General features: G+C 47.3%; 1 protein-coding gene across 3 annotated transcripts in view; it reads left to right on the plus strand.

Annotated features, from left to right (window-relative positions):
- Positions 1 to 13,513, plus strand: part of Plcg2 (phospholipase C gamma 2) — a 141,121-nt gene that overhangs the window by 102,024 nt on the left and 25,584 nt on the right. For all 3 annotated transcript variants that reach the window (XM_004659586.3, XM_045137633.1, XM_045137641.1), the window contains 4 exons: positions 3,014 to 3,123; positions 6,779 to 6,875; positions 8,745 to 8,811; positions 10,814 to 10,971. In XM_004659586.3, coding sequence (XP_004659643.1) covers positions 3,014 to 3,123; positions 6,779 to 6,875; positions 8,745 to 8,811; positions 10,814 to 10,971 — 432 coding nt within the window. The remainder of the gene's footprint in view (positions 1 to 3,013; positions 3,124 to 6,778; positions 6,876 to 8,744; positions 8,812 to 10,813; positions 10,972 to 13,513) is intronic.

Genomic DNA, 13,513 nt, shown 5'->3' on the forward strand with positions numbered 1-13,513 from the left:
GATTGGGTATGGTGGCCACTGCCTGTATTCCCAGTACTTAGGAGACTGAGGCAGGAGGATTGCTATGGGTTTGAGATTAGCCTGGGCTACATACTGAGTTCTAGGCCATAGTGAGAGAGACCCTGTCTCAAACAAACAAACCAAACAAAAAACTATTGGGGTTGGCAGGCTGAACAACTCAGGTGTAGTTCATGGATTAGCATGTTAACTTAAAAATAGTATTTTAGTGAGAAAGAGGCAGAGAGAGAGATGGGGGTGGGGAGAGAAAGGAGAGAGAAGGGGGAGAGAGAGGGAGAGAGAGGGGGAGAGAGAGAGGGAGAATGGATGCACCAGGGCATCTAGCAGCTGCAAACACATGTGCCACCTTGTGCATCTGGCTTTACGTGGGTACTGGGGAATCTAACCTGAGTCCTTAGGCTTTGCCTGCAAGCACCTTAACAACTGAACCATCTCTCCAGCCCAGCATTTTATGTGTGTGTGTATGTGTATGTGTGTGTGTGTGTGTGTGTGTATGTATGTATGTATATATATATAATTACATAATTATATTTAATTATATATAAATATATTACATAATTATATTTAATTATATATATATTACATAATTATATTTAATTATGTGCGTGAGAGAGACAGAGGGAGAGAAGTGGTGTGCCAAAGCCTCAGCCACTGAAATTGAAGTCCAGATTCTTGTGCCACCTAATGGGCATGTGCGACCTTGAGCTTGCCTCACCTTTGTGCGTCTGGCTTATGTGGGATCTGGAGAGAGATTTAACATGGGTTCTTAGGCTTTGCAGGCAAGTGCCTTAATTGCTAAGCCATCTCTCCAGTCCCCAACATAAAAATATTTTTAATAATAGTATAGAACATTCTAGCCATTCTGTCAACTTAAGTGTCTCCTCATCAATGGCTATTTGGGTCAAGTCTAGTTTTTGCTCTTTTAGTTAATGCTAAAATGAATTTAGTCTTGCATAAGGTGTTATAGAGTTTTTCTTTTGAGTAAGATTTCAAAACCTGAAGGAATAGATCAGTAATGATAGGTAATGCATGTTGAATACTACAAGTGAAGCACCCACAGTTCTGGGCACTTATTAGATAGTGGTAGCTTATACCAGATCTATGAAGTAAGTACCATTTAGGACACATCTTACAATGAGAAAAGTGAGGTATCTAGAGGGTCAGTCATTGTTGAGGCCATGTAGTTTGGAGCTGAAACTGACCCAAGTGACTGGCTCTGAGGCGTATCCTCTTGGCCACATGTCTCTTTGGTCACAGAATGGCTGGTCACTTCTCTGTATCTTGTGAGGTCCTTCTCATTTGAGAAAGGAAGCCATCTGATGATACTCTCCTCTGCCATGCTGTTTCCATGTCACCACAAGCCTGGCTCCAGTTCTTACACCACCTGGAGGGAGCATGTCCGGATGGAAGCAAGAAGGAAGGACAGCAGGCCTGGATGGCCTTCAGTTGGAGATCCCTGTGAAAGAGCTTCTAGAAGCCATATTGCTCTCTCTGGAACCTGATGAACATGGCAGAAAACTCACATTTATCCATGTATTTCTGGGCCAAGATACTTCTCAATTGGCTGATGTTGGCCAAGGTTCTTTGGCCATGCCTCAGTTTCCTCATCTGTAAAGTGGGCATTATACTACTACTACTCAGTTGATATTGTTGTGGGAATTAAAGGAGCCACTTTAGGTTAAAAAAAAAAAAGGCTCAGAATGGGCTGGGGAAGTAGCTTAGTCAGTAAAGTACTTGCCTCATAAGCATGAGGATCTGAGTTTGATCCTCAGTTCCCACATAAAATACTGGGCATGGTGGCTTGCACTTATAATCCCAGCACTGGAGATGTGGAGACAGGAAGGCCCTTGGGGCTCACTGGCCAGTCATTCTAGCCTATTTGGTGAGTTGAAGGCCACTGAGAAATGCCATCTCAAAAAAAGTTGGATGGTATTCTGAGAATGACACCTGAGGTTGTCCTCTGGCCTTACATATGCAGTGCACACACACCTGTGTGTGTACACACACATGTGCACGCATGCATGAAAAAGGCTCAGAAGAGCCCTAGGCATTGCCATTTCATATAGTCATCTCAAAAACCCTGTGAAATATGCACTGTTTTAATTCCCATTTCAGATGGAGAAATTAAGGCTCAGCAGGTTGTATGCTTCTTAGAGCCCATGTAACTGACTCCATAGCTTGTCTCTGGAGCAGGTTTCCCGAGTCTCTGTAAATGCATGCTTCTGTTTTCTTTGGGTGGGAGGAAAGGGAAGCTGCAGATCTAAACAGGTTTGACAATTTCAGATATTTTTCCCATTAGTATTTTCTTGTGTGTAGGTGTTCATTTTGTCATAGGTTTATACTTGCGAAGTATCAACTATCAAATAAATTCACTGAAGATTTTTATCCTGAGTAATTCTGTCTTGTTCTTACTGACACAGTACCTGGTATTTGATGGATCTTTCTCAGCTTCCTGATTTATTTTGTTGGTTGTTGTTTGATTTTTAAGTCTTGAGACAGGGCCTTGCTGTGTAGCTCAGGTTGGCCTAGAATTTGCAATCCTTCTGCATCAGCCTTCTGAATGCTGTAACGACATGCCCCAGTGCCTCAGCTTTTCTTGCAAGATGTCACTGTCCTACAGATGGCTACTTAGGGAATGAACATAAAAATAGTAGTGAGATCACTGACATGTCCAGGAAATAGAGAACTTCTGAGACAATTATTGAATACAGCAACTTTCTGAGGACTTCCGAGGTGATGGCTGTGGCTTTATCCAGAAGACATATCCCTTCAATGTTGAGAAATTAGCAATGCTGGGTCTCTCCCATGTAACCCTACCTCTAGTTCTCTGTTCCCTGGGCTTTGGTTCCTCTGCAATGCCAACAATTCACCAGCAGATGGCTCTACAACCTTGGCCTCTGAAGCCTCCAGTTCCTCAATGAGAAGCAAATGGTGCTATTTCCCTCCTAGGCTCCTGTCACCTCACTGACCTTTTTCTTCTTGTTTTCTCCCAAAGCCTCAGAGGACAGTGAAAGCTCTGTATGACTACAAAGCCAAGCGCAGCGATGAGCTCAGCTTCTGCCGGGGTGCCCTCATCCACAATGTCTCCAAGGAGCCTGGGGGCTGGTAAGGCTCAGTGAGGCTGGGCTTTGGGAGGTGAAATTGACTGGTTTCCCCTTGTGGTGACCCTCACATGTTGGCTAAGCTCTGAGCCCTTTTGTTTTACATTCTGGACTGGCTTTGACCTGCTGTGTGGAGCTGTTGGGAAGTTGGCTCCATGCATGCTCCCTTGGGGAGAGCAGATAAACAGAAATGGTACAGTTATCAATGTATCATCTATCTTGCACTTCATATAAGCAATACTTTATCATTACAACTGCAGCTACTATTTACTGAGACCTTCTTGGATGCCAAACACTCTGCTAATTACTTTCATATTTTGGTTTTAAAAAATATATACATTTTTATTTATTTGAGAGAGGGAGGGAGAGAAGGAGGGAGAGAGAGAATGGGTGCACCAGGGCCTCTATCCACTGCAGACAAACTCCAGACACATGCACCACCATGTGCATCTGGCTTATGTTGATTCTGAGGAGTCTCGAACATAGGTCCTTAGGCTTCACAGGCAAGTGCCTTAACTGCTAAGCCATGTCTCCAGCCCATCATGCTTGTTTATACAAACCTTCCTTAGGACCTTGTAGAGTCATGACTGTGATTGTCTGTACCATGCCTATGCGGTCATTGAGGCATAGCTACTAATGCTTTACTTTCTTTTAATTATATCAGTCTATGTTGTAACTTAAAATTTAGAATCTTGAGCTATTGTTTAGTCCTGTGTTCTATACAGTGGCATCTAGATCAAAGGCAGTACAGTTTTAGGGCAAAGGGACCTAGGTTTTTCTCGGGTTTAGTTATCACTTATGTTTTTTTTCTACCTTGGAGAAAAGTCATTGTCCATCAACAAGTCCCCAGGTAAGTGGTTCTGAGAGCAGAAGAACTTGCTTGTATCCAGAAGCACAAGACTGGAATTTCTTCCTTGGCATGAAAACCGGGCCTGACTTAGGAATTCAGTAGCACTTTGCACTGGCAGCTTATGCACTATTTTAGGTACTTTATTTGAATGCCTGTCTAATCCATATAACCGTTTGAGGGCATTTCTGTTGTTGCTTGTGTTTGACAGATGAGTAAACTGAGCCACAGAGAAACACAGTAACTTGTTCAGGGTTACACAACAGGCTGAGGCTTAAAGTTAGGCCTCTCATTCCAGAGCCCACACAACTTCATTCATTTGCTTGGACCCCGCCCTGTATTCCTACACAGTACTCTAGTCCAGGGACTTTGGAATTTATTTTGAAATCTTTCTATTCAAGCCAGTTCTCACCTGGTTCTCCAAGCCAAAGACAAGTAACTGCAGAGTCCTATGTGGAAGCTGGAGCCAGCCTGGAGCTGCCTCCTCCGGCCTCCCTAAAGATGTCTCTGTTACTGTAGGCCCAGTTTGCCAAACCTGGTGCTGTCTGTCTGCCTCTGCCAGTGCCTGGGTTTAGCATTGCTGAGGCCCCACCCCTCTGAGCAGCACAGCTGGGATTGGGCATCTCCAGGTCCCAGGTGTTCCCTTACCATCTGCATGGAATCCCATGCTCAGTGCCCAGGGCATGGATGGATGTATGCATGTAGACAGAGGACAGCCCCAGGAGTTGTTTTTTAGGCACCATCTACTTTTCTTCTTTGACAGCTTGCTCTCTGGCCTGGAACTTGCCAAGTAGGCTAAACTAGCTGGCCAGAGAGCCCCAGGAATCCACCTGTTCCGCCTCCTCAGTGCTGAGATTACAAGCGTCAAAGTGTCTGGTCTTTTAAATATGGGTTGTGGAGATTGAACTCAGATCTTCATGCTTCTAAGGCAAGCATTTCACCAACTGAGCTATTTCCCCTGTCCCAGGGAATGCCCTTTTATCTAGTTGTTGATAAAGCCCAGGTAAGAACTCCAAGTCACACTGCTTTTCAGTGTGTGGAAGACAGCCTCATATCTTCCCATGCCTCTGATGGGGCTTGCCTGCTGTGGTAGTTTGAATTTGTATCCCTTGATAGACCTAGGTGTTATTAAAATTCTGCCCCTAGCAGGCAGACTCAGGCTTGGGGGCAGGTTGTGCCATTGGGGGTGGATCTGAATTCCAGTCTAAGGTATGCAGAGTGAGCTTGCCTGGGGTTCCCAGTCGTGCTTACTTTTGGTGGTGCTAGCGGTAGGTTCCTCTCTCTCTACCTGGATCTGGGAAAGGGGGCCAGCTTATTCTGCCATTATGGAACTTCCCCTGGATCTGTAAGCCTGAAATCAGTCCCTTCTTCCCATAAACTGTGTGTGGTCTGGAGGTGCATCCCAGCAATGTACAGCTTATACTGCCCACACTTGCAAGATTTTTTGTCTTGGGATAAATTAAGCAACTAAGTGTAAATCCCCCTGGCTCTGGCCGGCTGCCCATTATTTCTCATTTTTTGATAGTGAGATTTCCACCAGTGGGCTGCCTGTGTCAGGCGGGTTTTTTTATATTCTCCCCCCGCCCAATTCTCTTATAGAGCTAGGGAACCAAATGGAAACACTTGAGAATGAAAAATATGGTTTTATTATTACTAATTACACACGTGCAACAGGTATAATGTGCTCAGTGCTGGAAAAGCAGTATTCATGGTCACCCTGCATACAGGCAGCCTGGGCCCGAGCTGGGTCTGCAGACAGGAAGGTGAGAAGGGTGGGGAAAAGGCCAGCACCAGGCAGCCACTTTGTGGATGGTGCCATCAGTCCTCACCCTACTTGCTCAGGTCAAAGAAAGTCATTAAGTGCTTTCTGGCACTGAGGAAGGAGGGTCTCAGGGAGCAGGGAGGGCAGATGCATAATTCTGAGTTAGATGGAGGGTGTGTGTGTTAAAACAGCAGTGGGCACAGAAGGCCAGGGAAGCACAGGGAAGCCCTCAGCCTAGGTGGCAGCGTGGATGGCCCCTCGATGAGGAGCTATGGGCCTGACATTTCAGTGGTTAATAGGAGTATATACAGGGCCCGTGGCTAGGCTGGCCAGTGAGGGAAGATGGGTTATCTGGACTGAGTGTCCGGTTTGGGCTCTGAGAAGTCCTGGGCTCAAGTCCGATGGGCTGTGGTACCAGACCGATGAAGCTGGATCCTATTGTCCTAGAAGGCCATCATCCTGTGGCTGGTCAGAGGTGTATTTGGAATGAGTCCCCAGCTGCAGGTAGTAGCCCATGTGCTGTACCCTCAGTCCTAGAATGAGCACTGTTGAGTGTTTACCGTATGCTGGCACAGTTCAAAGTGCTGGGCATATGTTGACCCAGATAGTCCTAATACTGTCCAAGGTAAACCCTAGTATTAGCCCCATTTTACAGATGGGGAGCCTAAGGTAGAGGTGGAGCTCGGATTTCATTCTAAAACTCTTGGCTCCAGAGCTTTCTCTATATGCCCTCGTGTCTAAATTTATAGCCTTCCTACAAATGGGCTGGATGCCCCCACTGAAGACTTTGGACTTTGTGTCTCCATGACCAAACACTATGGTCGTGTTAGGAAGAAAAATGAATGCCCGTCACTTGCCGTGAATGTTTAAGTGGCAGATTCTTCCTTTGAAAGTCTTTGCTGTCACAGAGAGTAATGACTTCCTCTTGTCTCTTGATCACCTGTCGCTTTTCCCCCAACTCAGAGCCAAGTGTGCACTGGGAGCTCCAGTGAGGGGTTATCACTGCTGCCTTGCAGGAGGGAAAGCACTTAGTGCCGCTGTTCTCTGCAGGTGGAAAGGGGACTATGGAACCCGAATCCAGCAGTATTTCCCGTCCAACTATGTTGAGGACATTTCGGCAGGTGATGTCGAGGAGCTGGAGAAGCAGGTGAGTATCCATCTATCATCACTTTTGGAGGTGTTCCCTAAGCCGTCTTGGGATGAAGCTTTTGTAAACGTGTTTATTGTGTGTGTGCACGTGTATGGGCATGCATGTGATGTTGAGTGTCTGTCTCAGTTGCTGTCCATCATATTTTTTTTAAATTTTTTGCAAATGAACTCCAGACGTGTGCGCCCCCTTGTGCATCTGGCTAACGTGGGACCTGGGGAACCGAGCCTCGAACCGCGGTCCTTAGGCTTCACAGCCAGCGCTTAACTGTTAAGCCCTCTCTCCAGCCCTTCCATCATATTTTTAAAAGACAAGTTTTTTTTTTTTTTTTTTTTTTTGAGGTAGGGTCTTGCTCTAGGATTCTGGAATTTACTGTGTAGTCTTAGGCTGGTCTTGACCTCATGGCAATCCTACCTCTGCCTCCCAAGTACTGGGTTTAAAGGAGTATGCCACCATGTCTGATTTAAAGATAGGATCTTGCACTGAACTTAGAGCTCACTGATTTGGCTAGAATAGCTGGACAGCAAACCCCAGAGATCCTTCTGTCTCTGCCTCCCCAGTGCTGGGATCAAAGGTGTGTACCACCACTCCTAGCTTTTAATGGGTGCTAGGGACCTGAAATCTAGTCCTCATGCTTATGAGGCAGACACTTTACTCAGTGCACCATCTCTCCAGCCCCAGGGAGGGGGTGCATTTTGGCATGTGCTAGTTGAGGTCTCTGGGAAACAGAGTGATGACGTGGAAATTGGGACTGTCCCCAAGTTGTCAGGGTTGAAAGTTGCCATAACAAGCTGGTGGTGTTTTAATCAGGCTCTGCTGCTTTGCAGAGCTTTGAAAGTGCAGGACAATTCCCACTGGAGCGCAAGCGGCCAGACAGGGAATTTGTCCTTTGCTCAGAGCATCTTGCAAATGAAACAGCCAGACATGCAGCACGTGCCTGGGGTTCGTAAGCAAGACGCCAAGCTGGAAGGTGAGACGGGGCCTTCTGGTGATTTTGTAAACCTGGCTTCTCTACCTAGCCATCCTTTACCCAAAAGGCTTGGAGTGGGGTGCCAGCTCCACATCAAGGATTCCATCTTTGTAACGAGAACCTCAAGTACCCACAGAGTCCATAGCGTTTGATTCCTAAGGAAAGTGAGACAGCCTGGGAAGGCCTCCTGGAGAAAGGGATATTTGAGCCTTCAAATTCAAGCTATATCAAGAGACAGACAAAAGGAAGTTCCAGGAAAGGCACAGCCTGAGCAAGGTATAGTGGGAAGACAGCTGTGTCTAGCATGTGTGGGCTGGGCAGAGACCGCCTCAGTGCATCTGCTCTGTGCTTCCTTCCCTGATCTGAATACTTGGCACTAGCCTGGTGAGGAAGGTGGGGGCCGTGCAGTGATGGTAGATGCTCCTCTGTTCCAGCAGGTCTTCAGGATGGTTTAGGCTTACAGTGGGAGGTGGGGCTGGGAAGGCTGACCAGAGCTCAGAAACCCTCGGAAACCAGATGGTAGAGCATAGCTGTTGTTTCCATAGGACGTGGGGAACCATGGCAGGTTCTTGAGGAAGGCTGTTACAGGCCCAGTTGTCTCATTCCATATTAGTGTCTGACACAGGGTGTAGGATGTGTGGAGACCAGTTCTAGAACTCACAAGATGAGGTTTTGCAGATAGGAAAATGAGACGTGGATCCCGTGGGCACCTGCTGCCGCCAGGTTCCTGTCACCTCTGTGCTCGGCTATTAGTGCTCTCCCTGTAGACGAATGCTGTAATGAAAATGCATTTTAAACAGCTCCGCAGGCAAGCAGGCTAAACGGTGTGCTTTGGAAAGTGGTTGTCTTTTTATTATTCCCCTTATGACTACCCAGAGTTATGTCTTGTTTCTTCACAGATTATTGAAGACAATCCCCTTGGGTCTCTTTGCAGAGGCATATTGGACCTCAATTCCTACAATGTTGGTATGTGAACATGTTTTCTTAGCCTGATTCCCTCCCAGATTCCCTTAAGGCTGACCTCAGAACAAGCTCTAGCAGGGGGACATCCAACGCTGGCCCTGTCCACTTGGATTTGGGCACTGGTTCTGTCAGTATCAGTGTCAATGTCATCATTTCAGGATCTGCCTGTTTCCCTTGCTTTCTGAAGAGCCAAGATGAGTCACGGAGTGAGGCTTCTGAGCCCATGTGCCCACTGGTTTTCTCTGATCCTCCGCTCCCACACAACACCTAGTGTCATACTTATTTTTCTTCTTATGACAAAACACTTGGCAACAGCACCCTAAGGATGAGGGGTCTGTTTTGGGTCACAGTTTGAGGGCACAGTCCTTCATGGCAGGGAGGGCCTGGTGGCGAGAGTGTGCGGCAGCTGGTCACGTTGACTATGTAGAAGAAGCAGAGAGACGAATGCTGGTGTCCAACTGGCTCTCTCTCTTTACTGCAGTACTGGACCCCCCCCCCCCATCCCATGGAATGACACTACTCACCTTTAGGGTGAGTCTTCTCACCTCATTTTAACCCAGTCTAGAAAACCCTTCACACACGTGCCCAGAGTTTTATATCTGTAGTGATTCTAACTCCTGTCTAGTTGACAATGAAGATTGGCCATCATACCTAGCCAACATGCTTACGTGGGGACTGGGGCACCAAGGACATGAAAGTGCTTGCCCCAGCAGGTGGTGTTCACAGTGGTGGCTGTGATTTTTCACAAAGCTTCCTGGGTTCAGGGGTTGTCTGTATTTAAATGGGCACAGCATAGCTCCCAGGGGACTGCAGGGAGGCTGGGGAGAAGAGCTTAAGCTGCCTTCCTGTCTGAGCAGACGTTTATATTCCCTGTAGCCTGCTGACTCCTGAACTGGGCTCCTTCCTCCTATGAGCTCCCTAGGAGGCTTGTGCATGGTCCTCTAGGCTCAGATAACGGCAGTCTGCGGAAGCTCCTGCCTGAACCTCCAGCACTTTGCTTTCTGCCATTGTTGTGTGTCCAGTTTTCCCTTTGTGCTGGTCTAGGAGGGAAGAGGGAGGGGTGTGTGTTTCTTTGCTTCAAGGAACCGATGGGAAATGAGAGACCAGAGCACTGGCCTTAGGTGCTGTGGAAAGTTCCAGACGTGCTAAGGATGGGGACTTGGCACTCACATCCTTGTGGTTGGTGCTCATTGTGTTTATGTCTACCCTTTCCCTGTATTGTCCTGTTCTTCATGTTTGTAGATCAGAGAACATGGCTCAGCTGCAGGGCCTTGGTATCAGGACGATCCGCATCTCAGTCTGGCCACCCCTAGCTATGACCTTCCAAATGGTTCCTTCTCTTGAGCATCTGTTTTGTCTCTTGTAAGATGGGCATAACAAGTTCAGTGCCCCCATGAGGCTATCATAAAGAGTGAATGGGACACAGTACTGGTCATCTGCAGATAAGATTGCCTGACAGCTCAAAGCTCAGAAATCGCAGCTCCCCATATTGTGCAGATAGCAATACCTTGCTTTTCTTCTGTACGGAATGCTTTCTCCACGCAGAGAGATCCCGTTGACTGCTGGCAAGCCTTCGTGTTCCCTGGCTTGTGGCTGCTTCATTTGCATCCCTGCCTCGGTCTTCACGTGGCCACCTCTCACGTGTCTGGGTCTCTGCTCTTCGTCTTTTATAAGGACACCTTTCCTTGGATGTAGGGTTTATCCTCGGCCCAGGATATTTAACATAGAGCTTCTTAGGCATACCCATAAAAGCCCTATTGCTAACTAATGTCATGTTCACAGAGATGGGGCTTGACATATCTTTTCATAAGACATGAATGAGTGTGCTGTACACCTTAAGCAGTAATGTGTACTAAAGTGCAGACCCCACCAGATAGAAGGCAGATGTCCCCTTCAGCACTGTGACCATTGCTTCACCGTTTGAATGAGGTCATACGAGAGACAGTGTGAAGTCTGGTGTCTTTGTTTGCCTGCTGGATCCGTACTGTTCTCATCATCTCTGTAGTAAAGGCCCCCCATGGGAAGAACCAGAAGCCATTTGTCTTCATCCTGGAGCCCAAGAAGCAGGGAGACCCTCCTGTGGAGTTTGCCACAGACCGCGTGGAGGAGCTGTTCGAGTGGTTTCAGAGCATACGGGAGATCACCTGGAAGATGGATACCAAGGTAGGCCCCTGTGTGGCCTGGCTTGGCCTGCCCTTCCCCAGCAAGCCCTTTATGGTCTACATGTGTGTGCTGTATTGCTTGGAGTGAGCCCAGGATGGGCCTGTATTTGTTACCTGGGTGTAAATGCTTGACTAAGCTGCCCAGACCCTTCCTGTAGCACACACCCACTGAACTTGCCTCCCTGATCCATAGACAGGCCCTAGACCCCATTTCCCTGTGGAGAAACTTCTCCTCCAGATGGGGCCAGCCTTGTCTGGATTATTCTAAGGGGAGCACCGGTGCAATACTCTACTGAAAAGCTTAAGTGAAGATGGAGGGGAGAGGGTGACACACACTAAGTGTCAGGGGTGGGGCCTTGTGCACAGCAAGGGCTTAGTTGGAGATGTGTTTGATTCATTACAGATGAGGGTGGCATGGGAGAGTATTGCCCACATCTTGGAAAATGGATTTCTGTGTCTTGGCTCTTTATTTATTTTGTGGTGCTGTGGATAGTGTCTAGAGCCTTGCACATGCTAAGCAAGTACTCTACCACTGAACAACATCCCCACACTTAAGTTACCATCTTTAGAAGCCTAACTGCAGAGATCCTGTTGCATTTGCACCTGTCCTCTGTGAGGTCCTCAGATGGGTATAGAAGAATGATGCCCAATGCCCACTGCCTGTGGTGGAGCCAGCCTTCCCACCCCAGAACCTTTTCTGCTTTTTCAAAAGTTGTACTGTCATTGGGAACTTGGGATGGACTATGGTGACCAGGGCTGTTGGTTTCTACTTTCCCTGATGGGGATGGGGATGGGACATGCCACCTGTTTTCTAGTGCCCCTGCTGTAGTACAGATCTAAGGTGCTGGGGCACCACTGCCCTGAGCTTCATTCAAGGGATCAGTCTTCCCTCTAGGAGTAGCCTCATTGTGGGTCAGTCATTGGGTTGTCATCACCACTTATTTGGTTCTGCTTAATAGAAAGTGACCCTCCTGAGCATCTAGCGTTTGAGATTCTGGGTCCCTTGAGCTAAGAAGAGAAGATAAGCAAGCCCTTGGCACCTTTTCCCTGTATACTTTATTCCCAGATACTCATGTCCGAGGATGACTGCAGTGCTGGGCTCAAGACAGGTGTGCCAGAGGTGATGCCCAACAGCCTCCATCTAGGACATCATGGCACATTTATTCTCTATGTTCTGTTTTGTAATTTCAAAATTTTTTGTAATTTTTTATGATAGAGAGAAAGAATTGGCATGCGAGGGCCTTTAGACATTGCAGTCAAACTCCAGATGCATGCGCCTTCTGTGTGCATGTGTAGCCTTGTGTGCTTGAGTCATCTTACGTGTCTGGCTATTGTGGGATCTGGAGAGTCGAACATGGGTCCTTAGGCTTTTCAGGCAAGCACCTTTAACCACTAAGCAATCTCTCCAGCCCCTGTTTTTTGTGGTTTTTTTTTTTTTTTTTTGAGACAGAATCTTATTGTACTTGGCAATCTCCCTGCCTCTGCCTCCCCAGTGCTAGCATTGCAGGTGTGTGCCACCACACCTGACTTCACCCCTTCTTTTGTGGAGGAAGATGTCATTTCACTTGAAGTTGCCTCCCTTCCTCATGGACTCTCTCCTGCTACAGGAAGGGCTCTGATGAAGGTCTGCTGTCAAAGCTATGTGACCTTCTCTTTCATTTACTCTCTTTCTCATCTGGTTTTCACATTGGCTCACATTTCATGAGAAAGTCTTTTAAAAATATTTTTATTTACTCAAGAGACAGAGAAACAGAGTGAGTGAGTATAGGCACGCTAGGGCCTCCTGGCACTGCAGATGAACTCCAGACACAGGTGTCACTTTGTGTATCTGGATTTATGTGGGTACTGGGGAATCATATGTAGGCTGTCAGGCTTTTCATACCAGACATCTTTTACAGCTAAGCCATCTCTACAGCCCAGTTTTCAAGTCTTATTACACAGGAGTCAGAAGTGGTGACAAAGTTTCTGCTTTGAGTACAGCCTCCCCAGATGAGGGCTGGCATAGGGACAAGGCATGTTGCTCCTTCCTGCCCGTGTGCAGCTAACATGAGGTAGCAATTAACCCACTGCCACAGTTCCTTGCCACGGCCTTCCCAGAGACCTCTCAGGGACCTGGACTTTTGCAGTCTCTTTCTGCCTGCAGTTGATGGCAAAGACCAGACAGCGAGTTCCATTTAGTTAGTGCATTTCCAAAGCCTGCCCAAGGAGCTATGCTGTGATTCCACATTCTCAGGTGGCCCTTGGGGCAATGTCTTCAGGTAGAGAGAGTAAAAGTCCAGCAGTTTGGAAGAAGCCACCAAGATTTCACTTTGAACTGATATCCTTGGCTGATGTAGGAAAGAAATGAAGTTAGCCTGGCATGATGGTTTAATGATGGTTTATATAATTCCAGTCCTGGGGGGGGGGGTTGAGGTAGGAAGGTTGGCACAGATTTGAGGCCAGCTTATGCCACTTCATAGTGAGTTAAAGGCCTATAGATGAGACCCTGATGCAGACACAAACTAACAACAACAAACCCCAAACAAAACAAAACCAAGCCTCTT

This window comes from Jaculus jaculus, chromosome 1 (genome assembly GCF_020740685.1).
Source record: "Jaculus jaculus isolate mJacJac1 chromosome 1, mJacJac1.mat.Y.cur, whole genome shotgun sequence".
Taxonomy (NCBI): domain Eukaryota; kingdom Metazoa; phylum Chordata; class Mammalia; order Rodentia; family Dipodidae; genus Jaculus; species Jaculus jaculus.